We start from the raw sequence: 20667 nt of genomic DNA, 5'->3' as shown, positions 1-20667 counted from the left end.
GCCCCAGTTTCTTGAGGGGTATCGCAAAGAGCCCTGTTGTGCCTTGTTCCGAATTCCTGGCTTGCAAGCTCCCCTTCCCGCCCCCACAGCTGGGACTCTCCAGAGGCCTGGGGCTGGAGCGCTCTGATCTTCCCAGCCATCGCGGATGGATGAGAGTTATAATCCCACCAACTGGAGGGTCCTTGCATGGGGAACCCTGCCCAAAACATCATTTGCTTCCTCCCGGGATCAACGCTTTGTCTTTTGTGGGAGGTGCTATTTTTCTGAAGGGAAATTTCAGAATTTTGACCCAGCCAAAATGTTTATAATCACTGAAACTGAAGATCTTAGATTCCAGACATGTTTTTCCTTCTCTTCCTGAATGCTGCAAGAATGGGGGTGGCTAGGAATTCCTCTGCTTTCTTCTGCAACTACAGGTTTTGCAGAGATCCCAGGAGGAGGAGGAGGAGGGCTTTGAAAGACTTCGGAGAATATGCATGGCATTGCTAGGCAGAAGTGGGGGTGGGGAGGTAGTTTATGCTTCCACCTCAGTTACGTGTGGTGAGCAAAGACACCCACACATTTGCAGGAATTTAAATTTCTCCTTGTGACAGTCTGGCTCTGTCAAGAAATAACCTTTTATTTTGCTGACTGCCGACTGGTGGATCAGGCACAGATCAAATTGCAAGATTTTTCTGGGCGAAGGAGCCTTTTGCATGTTGGCTTAATTAGCTCTTTTCAGTGGTGCTTCAATGCATACAAATGCATCCCACGGAGACACCTCGGGCGCCCGCCAGCTTTACTAGGCAAAGCCTATTTAAGCATAGTTCCTCCCCGACATCCGTGGGATGGCTCTTTTATTCCAGCTCCGTCCGGTTAAGGCTGGCAGGCAGTGTCTTACTTTCTAAAAGATGCTTCCCATCCCAGAAAGAGAGTCTTTGGAAAGCTTCTGCAGCGGGTAGAAAGCAGAGCACCGTTCCTGAAGTCCAACCCTTTCAGAGAACCAGGATCTTGCCCTGCTCAAACCTCCCCCCCCCAAAAAAAATCTCAAGGTAGAACCAGAAGGGCTTGATTCAGTTCTGGGAATCAGTCCTGGCTTCTCTTCGCTCAGGATCCCCTCTGTAGGCCAAGCCAGATTGTGATAGCTATAGCCCACTTTGCTTGGTGAAATGAAAGAGGTGAGGAGGGGGTCCAGTTTTAAGATTTCAGAATGGATAAGGTTGATGGATTCTTGAGTATGCAGGCTGGCCATGGGGGAGGCACAAAATTCATCAGGAAGCACTCAGTGTGGACTTCCTACAACCAAGTTATTTGGAATTGGTAACCAATGTAACATGGACTCAATATTTCTGCCACGTAGCTGCCCCTCTCTTCTTCGGATGGGTTTTATTAAGGCACATATAGTTTGTGGGATCAATTATAGAATAGAATAGAATTTTTTATTGGCCAAGTATGATTGGACATGCAAAGAATTTGTCTTGGTGCATGTGCTCTTGGAGTACATAAAAGAAAAGATACCTTCCTCAAGGTACAACCCTTAATAATAGTCACAGGGTACAAATAAGCAATCAGGAAACAATATCAATATAAATTGTAAGGATACGAACAACAAAGTTACAGCCATAAGTGGAAGGAGATGGGTGATGGGAATGATGAGAAGATTAATAGTAGTGCAGATTTAATAAATAGTTTGACAGTGTTGAGGGAATTATTTGTTTAGCAGAGTGATGGCATTTGGGAAAAAATGTTCTCGTGTCTAGTTGTTCTGGTGTGCAGTGCTGTGTAGCATCGTTTTGAAGGTAGGAGTTGAAACAGTTTATGTCCAGGATGTGAGGGGTCTGTAAGTATTTTCACGGCCCTCTCTTTGACTCGTGCAGTATACAGGTCCTCAATGGAAGGCAGGTTGGTAGCCATGGTTTTTTCTGCAGTTCTAATGATCCTCTGAAGTCTGTGTCTGTCTTGTTGGGCTGCAGAACCAAACCCGACAGTTATAGAGGTGCAGATGACAGACTCAATCATTCCTCTGTAGAACTGGATCAGCAGCTCCTTGGGCAGTTTCAGCTTTCTGAGTTGGCGCAAAAAGTTATCGTTATCGCTCCCACAATGCCGTAAAGGTCCTTTAGGCGTGGCAGTCTGGCCAGTGCAGCTTAACATTTCTGGGCAGGGGTCTCCATAAAGCACTTGCCCTCCTTTTCCATTCTGCAAATGGAAGTTCCCTTGTTGCTGAAAGGGGTCTGTCTGCCTGTCAGCTTCTTGCATAATTCATGCTGATGAAATATGAATAAGCAAAGCATGAAGAGCAGCCATAGATGGAAAGCTTGAAGGCCCTACAGTCCTTTGGAGGCTCCGGGTGTGCTCAAAAACCCGGATGGGATCATTTGCGGCCAGGATGATTTCAGATCCAGGTGACAAAACAGTGTTTATCCTTAGCCCTGATGATGTTACCTAGTCAAGTGATGAAATGTTGGCAAGAAAACCACCAAGTTCAGAGAGCACTAAGAACTCCATAGTTCAATCCTGAGCTACAATTATTCTCTTCCGTTGTAGTGTTTATCCTTATTACCTCTGTCTTGCAACCCTAACCCAAACCCTAACCCAATTATCTTGGTTCTTCTCAAATCACCAAAACCCTAATAACTCATTTCTCACCTCACCCATCCGAAAACTCCCCTAGCATATGACCTGGCAGCGCAACATAAATTCTGCTTCTTGGTTGAAGAAATATGAAATATTCTCTTTGAGATACTTTTTTGGTCTCTGTATATCCTTCTCAAAGCAACCACAACAGGCCCTTCATATTTGTGTGTGTCAAATGTATTTATTTAACCAGCTGGGAGCCAAAGTGTCATTGTCTGAGATCTCGGATATATATTTGCAGTCCCAGCACTTACTGACCTTGTAGCTTTTGCTGGATTCATTGCCATCTGCACAGGGAAACAGATTTAATTTCTGGCAAGCAATCAAGATCCTTCCCCATTAAATAGCTTGCATATTTCTTTGACTTCATGAGCTATCACTTCTAAGACGCCCTTTGGCAGAACTTCCTTCAGACAAAGATAGAAACTTTCTCTGCAAATCTGACGTCCGGACAAGACTAGACCTTGCTATGACTCCCCAGCAAAAGACCTCAGCTTATGTCTGGTACCAGCAGAGGTGCTAAGCCAGGTGTGCCGATTCTGGTTTCTTCCAACCTCCATGGAATTTCTTCCATCTTGCTAGAGTTGTCAAGTTCCGTCGGACAGGAGAAAGCACCCGATCCGAAGAGGACATGGTGTCAGGAGAGCACGAAGTTCAGATTGAGGGTGTCCAGACTGACTTAGAAGCTGTAGAGTTGGAAGATGGAGGCATTGTGCCAAAGGAGTTTGCCAACCCAACGGATGGTGAGTAGATCACTTAGCCTTTGACCTTGAGAAAAAAAGCAAAGGGGTCGTAGGGAGCCCAGCGCAGGAGAGCAGTCTGGAAATGGGATCGTGAAAGGTGAAATCACCTTGTCTCCTGGCATACTTGTCTCCCTTCCAGATACTTTCATGGTGGAAGACGTGGTGGAAGCAATTGGGTTTGGCAAATTCCAGTGGAAACTCTCCGTTCTGACTGGCTTAGCATGGGCAAGTAGATGGATCTACCATTCTTGATGGGTTCTTGGGAGGTATTAGATCAAATAAGGAAGACTGGGCTTATCTTGACTGGTCCACCTAGATAGGGGGTCTCCAAACTTGGCAGCTTTAAGACTTGTGGACTTCAACCCCCCCATGGCTGGCTGGGGAATTCTGAGAGTTTATTTTATTTATTTATTTATTAAATTTTTATAAATTTAATAAATAAATAAATAAGTTTTAAGTTTCTTAAATTTCTTAAATTTCCAAGTTTGGAGACCCCCTGACCTAGGCAATGGGGCACGTCGGTTCCGAAGGACCTTGGCAAAGGGTTGATAATATCGTCTCCTTTCACTTCCAGATGGCTGATGCCATGGAAATGATGATTCTGAGCATCTTGGCACCTCAGCTTCATTGTGAGTGGCGATTACCCACCTGGCAGGTTGCGTTGCTCACATCGGTAGGAAAATACCACACAGCTCCTCCTGTATTCTCGAAGGGGTTTCCCCTTGTTGCCATGGGATGTTAACACGGGGGGGGGGGGAAGCCCCACTGTTTTCAGCAAGCAACTTTAAAAAAAGCAGGGAGCATAAAAATTCTTGACATTGCTAGAAGTAAACTGTAGATGTTCCTACGTGTGATTCCTTGGTTGTCATTGAGCCACACATCCCACCTGCTGAATTTCAGTATTAGATTTGCTTCTCACTTTACTGTTTGAGACAAAGCAACAATAGCATCTGCTGAGAATCTTGGCCTGCTCTAATTAATTTCAGCAGCTCGGATCTGGGACTTGGCCACCAATGATGCTTGTGACAGTTTATTGTCTGATAGGAACCTACTTTCTTGTTTTCAGGGGAATAAAAGAGCTTGTTTCCCTGATTAACTTACAAGAAGTTGCAGGCACTGAGAACTGTTACGGCAATCTTTGTTATATCCCATGCATAGAATTACACTGGGGATTCCCTCCAGATAATTCCATTCCATGAAGTCATGGGCCCGTGGAAGACTATCAATAAATTTGAATAAATAAGGGACTGAATTTAATGAGTCAAACGTGATTAAAGATTGTCATGTTTTGCGTGATAAATGCATTTCATCTACACCCCCGTATGTTGCATTCATATTTTTGAAGGTGTGGCCAACTTACCTGATCCTTCTACCTTTCTCCTTCTCCTTTACTGTTACCTTCTATCCTTTATTGTCTTCTGTGATTTTTAACGCTCCGAGAAGGAGACCATTAGAGCCGGGTGGAGAATACATTCAAACACATTGATAAATTGTGTTTATTTACCGTAGACGTGGCAAGGGCTCCTGTAAAACTCTTCTGCAGAGAGTATGTGGGATGCCTGTTTGCGATGCCTCTTGTTCCTTCATCGTTAGAAAGTCTTCTTCTTCGGAAATCCACATTTCAGCTTGCACCTAGCAAACACATGTTGTCTGTTTCTTGCAGGTGGTTTTCCTGGGAATGATGTTTAGTTCCACACTGTGGGGAAATATTTCAGACCAATATGGTAGAAAAACCGTAAGTCTCCACACGCCTCTGGGATATTTGCTAGTCCCCTTGCGTTAAATGCTAAACCCTCCTTACTCTGCTCAGCATCCTTCCAGATGTATGAACTACCCATCCGCAATCCCATTTATGGGCTCAGGGATTATCTCCTATACATTCTGCAGGGTAACCCCTAAGGGGAAAGTTTGGGATTTTCGTCCTGGGTGCAATCAATGGTGTTTCTTCCTTCTGCGCAGGGTCTGAAGATCAGTGTGCTCTGGACCTTGTACTATGGAGTCCTTAGTGGATTTGCACCAGTTTACAGCTGGATCTTGGTCCTGAGGGGCTTGGTGGGCTTTGGGATTGGAGGCGTCCCTCAGTCGTAAGTCTACCCTCCCTTTGTCCAGACACATCCCGCACTTTGGAGAGGCCAGCATGAAATGGCCGCCATCTTCCCATGGCTCCCCAATTCTGAATCCATCACCAAGTCGGGATGAAGGGATTTTGAACGTTCTTGCTGGAGCTTCAATAAAAAGTCAAGAGTTTTACTGGCTATCAGGACCCCTATTGTTGTAACGCTGCATTCTACCTCTTTGATATTTTTATTCTTTCCAGGGTAACATTATATGCAGAATTCCTCCCCATGAAATCCAGAGCGAAGTGCATATTGCTGATTGAGGTGAGTGGAGAAAAGGGAGACTTCAGAAGACAGAGAAATCCAAAATGAAAGAGGTTGAGGGGTAGAGATTTCAGGTCCATCACTGTCCCATTTCATTGTTTGCGGCTCCAAAGCTGCCACATTGGTTGGGAGTGGGCCATGTGAGCAAGTCATGCAGAACAGATTTCCCACCAATGGTGGCCATCAAAAGCCGGGGCAATTAATCTACCTTGTTGAGATGGAACTCATCCGTTGGAATAACCCTTCCTGTTTTTTTCCTCCTTTCCATGGACAGGTCTTCTGGGCCATTGGAACGGTCTTTGAAGTCCTCCTTGCGGTGTTCGTGATGCCCACCCTTGGCTGGCGTTGGCTGCTCATCCTTTCAACTCTCCCTCTCATGCTGTTTGCCGTCTTGTGTTTTGTACGTATTCTTTCTGGGATCAGAGTCTCTAACCTTCCTTCCTTGGTAGTTAGATAGTCTAAGCCTTAGGGATGCTCCCCAGCCTCGTGTCCTCAAAAAGTGTCAGGTGACCACTTTGCTTCCAGCTGGCAGGTTGGACAAGATAGGAGGTTCAGGTTGGGGAAAGCCAACCTGGGCAACATCTCATGGTCTTCCTTGTCTCCTGAAGTGGCTGCCGGAAAGTGCCCGATACGATGTATTAACCGGTAACCAAGAAAAGGCCATTGCGACGTTGAAAAGGATTGCAACCGAGAATGGCGCCCCGATGCCTCTGGGGAAACTGATTATGTCTAGGCAGGTGAGTTCAGAAGAAGGTCTTCACGACCGTCCCAAGTCTTGAGGGGGAAGGGATGGGAACCGCTTGTCTTCACAATGGTTTGGCTTGACTAATTTTTCTACCGCATCTTTCTCTAAACTGCTGAGAAAACGTCCCACTGGCAGTAAATCCAAAGGCAGGCATCAGTAGGGAAAAAAGCAGACGTTCCATTTGAAGCCGGACTTCACTCTAAACAGGGCTTGTGTTTCATACCTGGCAGTTGCTGGCAGACTTTTTTTTAACAGCGTTCCTTGGTCATGCCATAAACCTCAGAGACTGGTGACCTGCAACCCTTGCCTGTGGGACCTCGGGCTCCAGGATTCACCCAAGAGAACCTGGAGCTGCACATTTGCACATGACTTTATGCTGTTTGTTGAGACGGCACCGAAAATTGTGTTTTTCCCCCGAACAGGAAGATCGAGGGAAAATGAGGGACTTATTCACGCCGCAGTTCAGACTGACGACGCTTCTGCTGTGGTTTATCTGGTAAGACGGCCAGGCTGCCTGGAAATCTGGCTTGACCTCCTCGTCCCAGTTGGGCTGGTGGCTTACAGCTGTGGTGAAATATAAAATGTGTTACTACCGGTTCTGTGGGCATGGCTTGGTGGGGCGGTAATGTGACTGGGTGGGCGTGGCCAACTTTTTTTTTTAGCTTAATAACTTTTCTATGAGACAGATGCAGAACATCTGGGGACCATCTCAGAGCAGGTCTCGGCTTCCTCTGCAGTGAGATGCAACTGGGTGGTGTAGTACCTGCCTCTTGGGTGCCGACAGCTGTTTTGCACAGCCCCGTTGTTGTTTTATGGTCCCTTTTGAGGGCATCTCATTTTCTGAAGGTTTCTCCTTTGCTCTTCACAGGTTCTCTAATGCTTTTTCTTACTACGGCCTCGTCTTGCTGACCACGGAGCTGTTCCAAGCAGGAGACCTTTGCAGCCGTGAGTCAAACCGAGTGGGGAGAGAATATGCCCAGAATGCTCTCTGCCTTAAGGCCAGTCCAAAGGGTTCTTCTGAGGGAAGACATTGGAGGTTCATGGTTGCCCAACTCCACAGTGGACACCTCAGAGGCCATCTATTCTGCCCTCCAGCAGCATCACCTCTTTATGCTGCTCTTTCCACCAGCTGCTGCTTACCGGTTCTTGGCAGCCTTATTTCTGATTCCCAGCTAATTCTCCAGTCCTGGCCACCATGTTTAACTGCTGGCTGAGGAATTTTGGGAGTTGAAGTCCACAAGTCTTAAAGTTGTCAAGTTTGGAGAGCCTGGCCTAGAGTTAATCTCTAAAGTTTCCACTAAAACAAGCGGGTGCCCCTTCTCAATCCTGTCCAGCACCAGATTGAGGAAGCTCTATTCCAGGGGTCTGCAAACTTGGCTCTTGTGGACTTCAACTTCCAGAGTTCCTCAGCCAGCTTTGCTTTGCTCAGCTTTGGCTGAGCTTTGCTGGCTGAGGAACTCTGGGAATTGAAGTCCATAAGTCTTAAAAGAGCCAAGTTTGCAGACCCCTGCTCTATTCAATGGATGTTTCTACCTGGTCCCTCAGTTGAGGTCAAGAAGGACCATTGACAAGGTGTCCGTTCAGCCAGTGGGCTGCTAGGATGGACAGCAGCACCCTCCACCAATACTTGGAAGGGCTACTTGCATGAGCATTTCCCAGGGGCACGGGGTTCCCTGAAGGTCTGTGCTGGGTGGGCTGGTCAACCTGGGGCATCCCAACCTGGGATCAACCTTGATGATGGTTGAGTGAGGGGGATTCTGCCAATAGTGAGAGCACAGCCAGGCCTCAGGGCACAAGGTTGGCAGGGGCTCAAGGCTTCACTTCCTCCCCCCTCCTCTCTTTCTCCTTCTCCATCCAAGTGTCCAGCAGGAGGAAAACGGTGAAGGCCAAATGCAGCCTGGCGTGTGAATTTCTGACAGAAAAGGACTACATCGATCTGCTCTGGACCACCCTCTCCGAGTTCCCAGGTGGACTTTTGAAAAGGGGAAGGGCTGCCCATGGGGGTGGCAGTTAAGAAGCAACTGAGGGAGGGGCAAGAGGTGGCGTGATACCAGAACGAAAGGAGGAGCTTGTGTTGTGTTATTCTGACCCTCCTCTTCGTCTTTTTGGCCCCACCGTGGTTGGGAAAGAAGTGCTCAGATACTTATCCAATGGGTACCTAGCTCCTTATCTCAGGCCCGACGAAAACTGACACGCTGCCAACAACATTTTTAAGATTTAGCTCCATTACCCAAGACACTAAACACAATTTTAAGAATAAATATTGGCCACTGGAATTTTCCTTCGAAGAGATACGTTGATCATTTCCCCCTCATTTCTATGCAAATGGTGATTCTGGTCTTGAGGCCCCCACTTCCCTCTCCCAGGTCATCCCAAAGTCTTTCAGGGGGAGAGGTTGCAAGGAGAAACAAGAGGTCCTCCTTCGACTTCAGCGCAACCATCTCACGTGGTGCCATCACCCTGGAGATGTTGTGCCGCCCATACAAATTCTGATCTGATTTGGCCAGCAAGATCAGAAAAGTTGATAACCCAACCTGGAACCAGCAGCCGGGCAGAAACTGCCATGCTGAAGGTGACTCCATTTCTCCTGCAACCTTGGAAGGATTCGCACTCGTACCCAGACACTGGTGGTGGCGACATGGCCTTAAGGCTCCTCTCTTCACCTGCTTCTCTTCCTCCTCCTCCTCCTCCTCCTCCTCCTCCAGGGGTTCTTGTGACTTTGTGGGTGATTGACCGGATCGGCCGCAAGAAAACGATGGCGCTTTCTTTTCTGGTCTTTGCCTTCTGCAGCCTCTTGCTCTTCCTCTGTGTCGGAAGGTGAGTCCGGGGGGGGTGGGATCCAGGGAAGACTCACCCCACCCCACCCCAGATGTGGTTCCTCCAGGGACTGCAAGGGGAAGGGCCTGACTCATGGGCCGGCGCTCTGAAAGCAAGCCACCCTCTCTTGATACAGGAAGGTACTCACCGTGCTGCTCTTCATCGCCAGGGCCTTCATTTCGGGAGGATTCCAGGCTGCGTATGTTTACACCCCCGAGGTAGGAAGGGAAAGCACCTCTTCTCCAGCTGGGAGCGGCGTTGGAGCTCCCAAGGGAGAGGGCTTGGCCAAGGGACCGCCAGTGGCAGCAAGCCAGAAGGTGGGCAGGGAGCCTCAAGGCAGCCATGGCTTTCTCAACAGGTCTACCCCACCGCTACTCGTGCCCTGGGCCTGGGGACATGCAGTGGAGTGGCCAGAGTTGGCGCCCTCATCACACCCTTCATTGCCCAGGTAAAGCAAGGATGCCTCCTAGTGGCCACTCAGGGCTTCCCTTGACCCAATCCTGTCCTGGGACATCCCAATGAATCCGGGGTCTTGGGAGACTTCTGAAGGGGAGCTCTAGCCATACAATGGCAGAGCTTGGATCGTCATGCTAGATTTGCTACAACCCCTCCCGATCCAGGAGACGTTCTTTAAGCTTCATCTCATTCTCCAATATACGTTTCTAAAGACCCTTCAACAACACAATTGTGAGGACACAACACACAGAGCTAAGCATCATGATGAGGTGGCCTACCTTCTCAGTTCTTCAGATATAAGGTGGACAGTTCCCTGTAATTGCGCTTCATCTACCTAGACTGGTCTGAATAGGAAGCCATCACCTTTGTCACCATATGAGCTGACAAAGTTCCAACACCCTAAGGTCCCTAACCAATCACAACCATAAGCTTGGCTTGTCTATCCAACCTAATTTAACCCTGGGAGATCTGACCAAGCCTGGATTTTTTGTCCAAATCATGGCAAGGACACCATTCTTTGCTGATCTTCTTCTACCTCCATTTCCAGGTGATGCTGGAGTCTTCGGTCTATTTGACATTGATCGTTTACAGCGGGTGCTGCATCTTGGCAGCTTTGGCCTCCTGCTTGCTTCCCATCGAAACCAGAGGCCGCGGCCTCCAGGAGTCCACCCACAAGGAGTGGGGGCAGGAGATGTTTGGGCGTGGCGTCCCCCACTCGAACTCTGGCTCTCAAGGGTGACTGCCCCACCTGGAGGAAGTCGACACTCCCAACTCCTGAGAAGTGCAATATCTCACTACCATCCTTGGCCCAAAGAAGGGATTGTCAACCTGTCCTGGATCCTTTGTTGCTTGCATCTTCACCACCCCCACGTGCAAGGAGAGGCATTCCATCTGGGAGATGAAAGTGTGTGTGTGTGTGTTTGTGTGCATTGAAGAGCAATGTCTAGCCCCAAATTTCTACTACGTTTTTCCTGGTGGACATAGACAACAGGAGAACCGGGTTTTGTTCTTGTTGCCAAGGGAACTTCTCCATCTCACACAAGCGATTACCATGCCTTCAAGGACTCCATTCTTCACAAGACATCTAATGTCTTTCAACCCTGGGAAGCAAACGGGTTCATATGTATGTGTACTCATGCCTCTAGAGTAGCTCAAAGACACTTGTGAATTGATCAGCAGCCTTGCACTCTTTCTAGCACCATGAACTGTCAAGGTCCACAAACTGCTAACTTAGCTGAATCTCCTTGGCAACTGGGATTGTGAGGGTGGGCAGGCATTTGGATAAATGCTGTTCCCCACACCGACGGAGAACTTCCTTGGATATTGAAGTCAATCCTGCCAAAAAAAAAAAAAGGAAATTTGGAAACACAGCATACGGTTACGACTGCCTCGTCTCCAAAGGAAGGTTGTGTCGCAGGAAACGTCCACCCAGGTGACCCAAAGGCTGAAAAGTTTTTCTCAGGAGGCAACGAGAGGAGAAAACGCCTGCAAGTTTGGCAAATGGTGCATGGCGAGATCGTTACAGGAAAAAAAAAGTTCTCTCTTGAATTTAGGTTCATCCAGTAAAATGGAAGGGAGCAGATTCTCTCTTCACGCAGCTCATCGTAATGGGGATGGTTCCTTTGGGCTGCTGTCCACGTTCCCCAACACAGAGGCCTAAGAATGGGTACATGCCCTGGTGGTGGTCCTCCAGAGACATCCAGCTTATCCAGCCTCTTTCTGTCCCACAAATGCCAACGGTTTGTAGACAGGAGGAGGAGAAGACGGGGGCCTCGTTTCTAGACATTCTTCCTCATTCCTCCATTTGGCAGATCTTCTCCATCATGCCTACCAGGCTTTGGCTGGCTCAGCGGAGGTGAAAAACATCTTCTGGCCATCATACCTGGACTGGGAAGCCTCAGGTGGTATTTAAGGAGGCTGCACTTTTGTAGCTATGATGTGTGCGCGTGTGCATGTGTGCCAGAGGCTCATGCGGGCAACTTCTAACATGTTTAGGGCCGAGTGCTTCTACTCAGATGGTTTCGTTCCTTGTGTGACCACTCCCACTTGGCCTATAATGAATTCTATTCTCTTTTTGATGGATACGAATGGGTTTCTGGGATCTGGAACAGTTTACCAACTGCTACTTAAAACTGTAGGCAAGTTCTGTTAGTTGTGCAAACTACTTGTACAGATAGAGCAGCTTCATGCCGACACAAAAAGGATGATCAAAAAGAGATTGTCCCAGGCCGTTTAAGTTGATTAGATTTTTCCCCCCTGACAACACAAACTGATTTTGCAAGTTTCCAATTGTTGAGCTGGAAATCTGCACCGTCGCTTTTTTTCCCCCCCCTTTCTGATCGTAAGTTTTGGCCTCATATTTGAGGAGCATTTTAATACCAGAAATTCACCAACCTATGTAACGAAGACAGGGCTCTAAACACACCGAGGTCTGCTGGTGTGTGTTCATTAAAAAAAAAAAAAAGAAGGAACAACGCCATTTGACATTCGGTTGTGGTGCTTGGGGCTCAGCGGGTTCTCCAGTTCTCTAACTGGCAAAGCTTTGGGGAAGAGTTTGCTGTCTATGCTGTGTGGAATGGTATTTGTATTTCTCCGTGTTTGGGGCAGAGGGGTATTATTTAAGTGTCTGCTATGTTTGAATGTACAGTTTCTAACTGTGACGTGTCTTCTCAAGATTTCTGTATCCTGAGCTTCTTGTACTACTATATTTTCATCTGTCTCCGTTAATTACCACACCATTTTAGGCAGTGCAATCCCACACTGGATATTTTATGTTGAATAAACGAGTAGTTTTTTTATAAGGAGGAGGGTTACGGCATTCTCATTCCCTTAAAAGAAGGCATTGCGTCCACCCAAGGAAGCCTCCATCCTCAGGATGAAAACTCACCACAGCTCTAGTCCCCTTAGGGAAGAGTCTTCTCTGTTCTTTTCTGGAAATTTGCAGCTGGTGCTGCAAAGTCCACAATGGAAAACTAGAATCGGTGAAAAGCAGCTGGAGATGTCCCTGGGGTTTTGCCCGGAGCCGCTCAGAACAAAGGATGCAGCCTCCTGCTTGATCTGTCAGTGCCCGGGATCTTCCTTCTCCACCTGGCTCTCTGGAAGCCGGTCGCTTCCTTTTGCTGCCCCTGCTAAACTGCCAGGGAAGGTCCTCACCTGGGTAGCTCCTGCTTGCAATGCATCTCTGGAGACGTCTTCAACTGTATTTGGGTGCATCAGATTTTGATCACTTCAATAGTAAGCCCAGGAGTGTCTCCAACCTTGGCAATTTGAAGACTCGTGGACTTCCAATTCCCAGAATTCCCCAGCCAACAAGGGGAATCCTGAGAGTTGAAGGCCTCAGGTTTTCCAGTTGCCAGGGTCGGACAACCCTGAATTATCCATTTATCCTGATTTACTCAGGTGGACAATCTCACGTTAAGAAATGAGTCACATAAAAAAGAAAAAAAAGAGGCTACCTAAGAAAGTAATAAGTAAACATAAATAAAGGCTCAGTCTTGTAAGTTTTAACAGAGGACAACTCCACTAGGAATCAGAAGCAAAGAGAAGATGGATCAGGAAGCAGACGTAATTGTTATTTGAGAAGAAAAAGAGAAAGTTGTATGAGCAGAAGGGGGAGAAAGAAATCAAAAACAACTGCTGTCAGATGATCGTTTGCCCTCTGCTTGAACACATTAGTTCATCAGTTCCCTATGAATAAAACCCAGCATCCATGTGGAATGTTTGAGGTTTATCTGTACTTAAGACTTGGGAAGCCGTGCAATTGTTGAGGTTACAAACTTTCCATCTGCAGCTCTCCACGTTGTTCCATCAACGTTTAGGATATTTTTTTTTTGCTACCAAAAACCTAAATCAAGATGAAAGAAAAGAGGGAACGGCTTCACCAATCTTGGAACGCCTCACCAATCCCAAAGCTGTCTTATGTACTCTGTACACCCAGCCAAAGTGGGGAGTCCAGTTACAAACGAGACTCCCAGATTTGACCAGGTTAGCTCCCCTTTGTAAGATGGAAGGGCGGGGAAAAAAATCCCAGACCTACCTTTGCGCTCATTCAAAGATTTGCCCGAGGTGGCTTGGTCAACTTCTGACCATCTAGGACCTTCCCAAAGAGTCTGGCTGCTTCCATGGCACAGCCCCAGTGAATGGTGAGCCCAAACCCTCCGTGCCCGTAACTGTGAATCACCTGAAAGCAAAAGAACAGGAACTTCAAAGCACAGAAGGAGGTGAGAATGCCAGACTGAATTTACAACAGCTCCCGGAATCCTTTTCATTCAGGAAAAAACGGCTACCTCTGATTGGAGCGTCCCATCACGAATGGTCTCGTGTTCCAGCCGGACGGTAGGGCGTGATGGGCGTAAACCACTCCACTCTTCGACTACCTTGGCTTCCTGGAAGAATTACATTCAGCAGCTTATCCTCAGACCCAGGGGTGAAATCCAGCAGGTTCTGGCGAACCCGTAGCGGAAATTTTGAGTAGTTCAGAGAACTGGCAAATACCACCTATGGCTGGCCCCAGAGTCGGGTGGGAATGGAGATTTTGCAATATCCTTCTCCTGGAGTGGGGAGGGAATGGGGATTTTGCAGTATCCTTCCTCTGGAGTAGGGAGGGAATGGGGATTTTGCAGTATCCTTCCCCTGGAGTGGGGAGTGAATGGAGATTTTGCAGTATCCTTCCCCTGCCACGCCCACCAAGCCACACCACGCCCATCAAGCCATGTCCACAAAACCGGTAGTAAAATAATTTGGATTTCACCACTGCTCAGACCCCAATGGTTCCTCAGGATACGGGACACTAAAAACCCTGGCTGAACTTCCATGGGGACTTCCTTCCCTGTCTAGGGAAATGCAAGTGTTTCTCCCAACAGCCTTGGCCCATTACTTGGCTGAGCTGATCTACCTGGAGGCTGGGCATCAACTTGCAGCATCCTTCCCAGATTTTTCTACGATCCTCTGCATTGTTCTCTGTACTCCAGTTCCCCAGCTGAAATATCCCCCCCAAGGTCACCGTACGGCTCCTGCCAAGAACAGGGGAGGGAGAGAGGAACAGTCAGTCTTGAACGATTTTAAGTCAGGACCTGGCCTCCTCCCACCTTCAGGATAGACCTCTTTCCTCGGTCTCTTGTCCTCCAGGCGGGTTAGGGGACAGCTCTCATCCTGCTGAACAAGCCTGGTCAGACTCCCACCCCCTGGAAGCCACCAAGTTAGAGGGAGCCGTGGGTCAAACTGCCTTCCCTTCTCACGGGAGGATATCAGTAGATGTTGGGAACCTCCCTTCAATCTTAAGAATACCGAATCACCAGATTCCAATGGAAGGAGAAGACTTGATCCCAAGAGATGCAGCTGGAATGTCTCCTGACTTCCCACCTGAGTTGGATCCACCTTGATCATCCCGCCACTTGCCACTGCCTTTTCCTTACCCGGGGATGATGTAGGGCTCCCTGTAGATCCCAGCATCGATGTTATGGGTGATGATGAAGTGCTTCACCCAGGGGGCCTCAACCTAGACATTCAGAATAAGCACAAAGGTCAGGAAGGAGCCGGATGGAGCGCTGGTGCAACCTGCCAACGCATGGCCAGAAGAAACAATTTCTCTGCTTTCTCCTGGTTTGTTGTGACAAGCAGCAGGTCTCGAAGAAGACAACTGCCCATCTCTATCCAGCAAACAACACCCGCCTCTCCCTTCCTGCTTGTCTCTAGGGTTTGAGGGCCTTCTGGGAAGGTTCAGACCAGCCTTCCGCAACGTCCAACGTCCAAGTGTGCTGCCCCACTAGGAGATGTCACAGCTTGCCTCCACCAGCTCCGTTGACCAACTCCCCCAAGCCTCACCTTGATGATCTGTCCTCGGCCTGGACGCAGCTCAGGGTCAGTCTGTAGCTCTCCAGCACGAATCCCGGTACAATTGACCACCACGTCCACCCCTTCAGCGGTCAACTAACAGAAGAGGGTAAGTGGATTCATTCCTCCAACTTGCTTTTCAGGAATACAAGGCCCTTCCCCCCGTCTGTCCAGAGTGGTGTTTCTCAAACTGAAGTCCACCCATCTCCAAGTTGCCCAAGTTGAGAAACACTGGCCTAGAATGATCTTCTCAACGTGGTGCCTTCCAGATGTTATGGATTTTAATGTCCACCATTCTCAGCCAGCTCTACATACATCCCAACTCACCTCCTGGAAGGACTTGATTTTCCGATGGAAGAACTGGACCTTCCGTGAGGCCAACCTTTTAAGAGCAATAGAGGATGGTCAGCAGAAGAGTTTGACAGACATGCCTGTTGGCTCTAGGTTTTGTTGTGGTCCACCAGCAGCCTGAGAAGCTGTCAATGGAGTGGGACAGCGATGAGGCTGAGGAAGAGCGTGAGCCAGTCCTGGAGGCTGGGGAAGGCCTGGATAAGGGCTCTGCGTCGGCGGCAGAGGTGGGGCCATTGGGGAGTGAGGTGCGGACTCCAGAGCCCTTTCCTTTTCTCCATCAACAACTACTTTTTCCAAGATATTAACTTCTCTGACTGTGGAAGGTTGAGGCTAGCCAGTCATTATTAGCTGAATGACAAGGGTTTCAATTTATCTTTCAAGGCCACTGCATGGATTAAAGACTTAATCAAAGGCCCCAACCAGCTTTCCCAGCCACCCACTCTGTCACCATGAGAATAAAATCCAAACTACCTAAAACTCAAAGACAGTTGCCAAATGTAGATAGCAAGAAAAAGAGGACTCATACATACTGGTTTGTAAGCCAGGTGAGATAGATTTTTCCCTCCAAGATCAGGGCCGTGTTAAACCAGCCGAAGCTGAAATTAGGGAAAAAGAAGACCAAAACAAAAAATATGGATAAAAATTCTGGGAGTTGAACTCCACCCATCTTCAAATAGCCAAGGTTAAGAAACCCTGGTCTACAACAGTTCCCAAATCCAAGAGAAGAGGCCATCTGATACCTATAGCCGGGGAACAGGTCGAGCTCCTTCTGGGACAGTTTCCTGAATCCCAAGACAATATGCTTCCATGACGGATCCTGCAGAGAAAGACACCGAGGTAAGATAAGGGTGTTGTGGTCTACCAGCACCCTGCGGAGCTGGCAGCGGAGTCAGACAGTGATGTGGCTGAGGAATAGCGTGGGCCAGTCCTGGAGGCTGGGGAAGGCCTGGATGAAGTGCTCTGCATAGGAGGCTGAGGTGGGGCCAGGGCCATTGGGGAGTGAGGTGTGGACTCCGGAGCCTCCAGAGACTGACAATAGAGAGGCAGAGGAACAGGAGGAACCTGTTCCTAATGCACACATGAGAAGAGCTGCCAGAAGGCAAGAGCAGCTAAAGCAAAGAGGAGGACTCGGGAGTAGGGCCAAGAGATGATTGGCTCCTCCCATAAGGCTTAAAAGACCAGCAATGGTGTTTGGGCTCTTTGCCGGAAAACAATGTTGATAGCTTCGTCTTCTTGCATTTATTTTTGTATCGGTGTCTTCTGAACATTTGCCAGGAAAGGCTTTTGGCAGTTTGCCTAATTAGACCTAGGATAGTGATAAGACTGAAGAATTGTGTTATGAAGAATTTGTTTTGATTTAGTTTGGACTACACTGAGAATGAGTTAATTCTCAGCTGTTCTAATAAGGTCTGTTTGTTTTCGAATTGTTTACGTCTAATACTACCTACTTGGGCCTGGGTCACAACAAAGGGAGAAACAGAATCTTACACAAATGCAAAATAAATAAGTCTTGAACCAGAAGTCTTGGCAATATAGCCCTTCACCATCAAGAACTCTGTGCCTGCAATGCTGAATTTATTTTCCCACCGGTTGGAAGCCTTTTTGCTCCTTGCATTACAAGGTGGGAAGGGATTGGAAATCCTCGAAAACAAAACTCCAGGTGAGTCTTGTAACACCGTCTTCATACTTTACTCCAGCCTTCCAAAGAGGAACAAGCTTGCGTTGAGACAATAGCTCAGATGTTTTTAAGCCAACCACTTACGGGAACCGGTCGTGTGAAGAGGTTGTATCCAGAGAGCAGAAACAGCCCCATCTCCTTGGCTTCTGGTGAATTAACATGTCGGAGCAGGTAATCAAAAGTCTCTTTGTTCCAGATCCTGCAATGTTAAATAAGAGAGGATCAGGCATCTTTCTTCAAATCTGAACTCAAGGAAATTGCTAAGAGAAAAACCATTGGCAGGTAGGAAGGTTGTAGAAAGGCCCGGCTGAGATGTAACTGGGGCAATGGTTTTAGAGGAGGAACCACATGGGAACGTTGGCACAGATCCTCCGACATCAGCAGACTGGTTGTAAATTTTTTACCAGGGCAAAAGGAGAAAAAAACAAACCTACCTTGTTTATAAGTTTCCCTTCACATTTAACCCACTGAACACTTCACTTTTCCACAGAGGAATCCTTGAAAAACAAGGAAGGTTTGACCCTCTGCCCCTTGAAGATGGATGGACTCCAACTCCCAGAATTCCTTAGCCAGCATGGTCAAAGGTGGGTGGGCTTCAGCCCCTGGTCATCTGAAAGGCGCAGGAGGAACTCAGCCGGCCCCTCGCAAGGGGAGCTGAGCGTTTGCTCTTACGTCTCCTGCGTCTTTCCTTTGTCGTACAGGTAGGGCTGCCAAAGGCCGGCAGCCCCACTGCTGGTCGTGCCGGGGCTGAATTCGTCCGCGTAGATCTCCACCTGCAGCGGCTGGTCAGCAGAGTGATATCGGTCATGGATGCAAAGGGCTGTGGACAGACCGATCACCCCGGCTCCGATCACGGCGACACGCATGACAAAGAGTCTGGAAGGGGCAAAAAGGGAGACCATCTTACTAAAAATAACAAATCTCATAGAAAAATATCATTTTCCCCCCTCTTCTGTGGGGGTGTAAAATGGGTCCTGGGCATTTCTTTGCCCCCCTTGACTTCTCCAGCCCCCTCCCCACAACTGCTGCCAATCACATCCAATGCCATCCTGGTGTTCCTGACCATCTCCAGGCCAGGTGGGAGAATTCTGGGTTGGGGCAATTCCCCCTGGATACAGCAGGTTGCCCAGTCCTGGTCTAAGGTTTCAGGGGGAGGAAGACCCCACCCTGCAGTTCTCCCCCCACCTTTAACACACACTCTTTCTGTAGCGATTTGCAATAAATGCAAAAGATTGAAAACCTTTTTAAGAGCTGCCAAGCCTCTCTTGGGGGGGGGGAAGCTAGATTTTGACCAATTTCTGCCTCTTCTCTCAGCTCCCCTCTCTGTTAAAACTCCAGCGTCTATTTTCTGCAAGACCACAACCCCCCAAGTAGCTACATTCCCCTCCGAACCGCTTTGTCCTAATTTCGTTCTCACAACCCCCAAGAAGCCAAGCGAGAAAACTTTCTCACCGTGGTAATCCCAGGCCCAGGAGAGTCTTCTCACACAGTTCTTTGCCCAACAGGGTGTAGCTCCTCGCAGGAAGAAAGCTGGAAACGTGTCTGTGCGTCGGTCAAAGGTCCCTCCGGATAACGAGGCCATAAGGTGGAGCTTCAGTTTCTCCTGCGCCAAGAAACTTCTTTGGGGGCAGAGAGAAGCAAGGCGTAACTAACTCAGAGCTTCTGGCCAAGCTCCACCAGACTCGGCTTTCCTGATCAGGAGTGACCTCTTGCGTCCAGCACAGGGTCTGCTTCCTTTTTGAAGCAAAAGTGTCCCCACCACAAAGTAAACCAAATGAGCCAACTTCCTACCTAGTTGTTGTGACCCAGACAGGCCAAAGTAGGTATTAGGAAACTCAGTCAGTGTAAAAACAAACAGACTTTATTAGAACAGCTGAGAATTAACTCATTCTCAGTGTAGTCCAACTAAATTAAAGCAAATTCCTCCCAACACAATTCCTCAGTCCTATCACCAACCTTGGTCCAATTAGGCAAACTGCCAAAGGCCTTTCTTGGCAAATGTTCAGAAGACACTGATACAAAATAAATGCAAGAAGACGAAGCTATCAACATTGTTTTCCGGCAAAGAGCCCAAACGCCGTTGCTGGTCTTTTAAGGCTTATGGGAGGGCCCAATCATCTCTTGGCCCTACTCCCGAGTCCTCCTCTTTGCTTTAGCTGCTCTTGCCTTCTGGCAGCTCTTCTCATGGGTGCGTTAGGAACAGGCTCCTCCTGTTCCTCTGCCTCACTACTGTCAGCCTTTGGAGGCTCTGGAGTCTGCACCTCACTCCCCGATGGCCCTGGCCCCACCTCTGCCTCTGATGCAGAGCCCTCATCTGGGCCTTCCCCAGCCTCCAGCACTGGCCCACGTTCTTCCTCAGCCTCATCGCTGTCTGTTGCCAGCTCCACAGGCTGCTGGCGGACCACAACACTAGTGTGGCACCATCCAGGTTGGTCTGAGGTGACCATCTCTGGACTGTTTAACCTGAGATGTACAGAAATGTTCCTTCTGTCCCGTCCAGAGCGCCTCTGTTTACAACTGCAAGACGAAAAGAAGAATTCTTCTATAAAAATCTGTTGGGACACCCTGAAAGACTTTCCCCAAACCCAAGTCAGAATCGACTTCTCATCTGCACCACATTCACATCTGGGAAAATTCCGAGGCTTCAATTGCAAACTAGAGCCAGATGTGTTACTGCTGTCCTGTGGATTATGGGCACTATTATTAGTTCCTTTCCTTACCCTGCTGCGTGCCGTCCTTCTGGAGATGGGGGCTGCTTGTGAAATTTGCAATGCGCTTCCCCATCGTTCCCCTATTTCTTCCAAGGGCCTCCTGCGCAGGTGTGAGGAGTAGCCCCACATGGGAGAACTGCAGAGACTCTGCATCTGGCAGTCAAGAATTGAGGGAGCTGTCAGCACCCTGGAAGGGGGACCCAGTCGCCTGGCCTTCTAACCCCACCCCCACCAGCATCACTGAGGGCATTTCTCCTGAAACTGGGAAATAACAGGGAAATAAGCCCACTGGGGCCTTCCTTCCTTCCTCTTGTCCTTCTTCTTCCATCCCTCCTTT

General features: G+C 48.5%; 2 protein-coding genes across 6 annotated transcripts in view; one reads left to right on the top strand and one right to left on the bottom strand.

The window, feature by feature from the left end:
- Positions 1–2573: 2573 nt before the first annotated feature.
- Positions 2574–13335, top strand: SVOP (SV2 related protein). Its single transcript, XM_058158882.1, has 15 exons — positions 2574–3359; positions 3499–3584; positions 3934–4032; positions 5023–5094; positions 5319–5443; positions 5677–5740; positions 6015–6140; positions 6349–6477; positions 6908–6981; positions 7354–7430; positions 8345–8452; positions 9191–9302; positions 9439–9520; positions 9661–9750; positions 10306–13335. Exons 1-15 carry the CDS (start codon positions 3248–3250, stop codon positions 10495–10497), a joined length of 1548 nt encoding a protein of 515 aa, XP_058014865.1. The 5' UTR covers positions 2574–3247; the 3' UTR covers positions 10498–13335.
- A 137-nt stretch (positions 13336–13472) lies between these two features.
- DAO (D-amino acid oxidase) overlaps positions 13473–20667 on the bottom strand; it is an 11224-nt gene continuing 4029 nt past the window's right edge. The window contains exons 2-14 of one of the 5 annotated variants that reach the window (XM_058158892.1): positions 19576–20136; positions 19072–19238; positions 18292–18495; positions 17704–17818; positions 16682–16758; positions 16472–16537; positions 15918–15972; positions 15582–15686; positions 15173–15255; positions 14653–14770; positions 14045–14143; positions 13795–13938; positions 13473–13602 (exon numbers count right to left, since the gene is read on the bottom strand). In XM_058158892.1, the coding sequence (XP_058014875.1) occupies positions 13807–13938; positions 14045–14143; positions 14653–14770; positions 15173–15255; positions 15582–15686; positions 15918–15972; positions 16472–16537; positions 16682–16758; positions 17704–17818; positions 18292–18485 (1044 nt within the window). In that variant the 5' untranslated portion in view covers positions 18486–18495; positions 19072–19238; positions 19576–20136 and the 3' untranslated portion in view covers positions 13473–13602; positions 13795–13806. Of the gene's footprint in view, positions 13603–13794; positions 13939–14044; positions 14144–14652; positions 14771–15172; positions 15256–15581; positions 15687–15917; positions 15973–16471; positions 16538–16681; positions 16759–17703; positions 17819–18291; positions 18496–19071; positions 20205–20339; positions 20490–20667 lie in introns of those variants that run through there. The other 4 variants (XM_058158890.1, XM_058158889.1, XM_058158893.1 and 1 more) reach the window with 4 other exon arrangements.

The sequence above is a fragment of the Ahaetulla prasina genome, chromosome 15, assembly GCF_028640845.1.
Source record: "Ahaetulla prasina isolate Xishuangbanna chromosome 15, ASM2864084v1, whole genome shotgun sequence".
Taxonomy (NCBI): Eukaryota; Metazoa; Chordata; class Lepidosauria; order Squamata; family Colubridae; genus Ahaetulla; species Ahaetulla prasina.
This window is presented reverse-complemented; position numbering and strand designations above follow the sequence as displayed.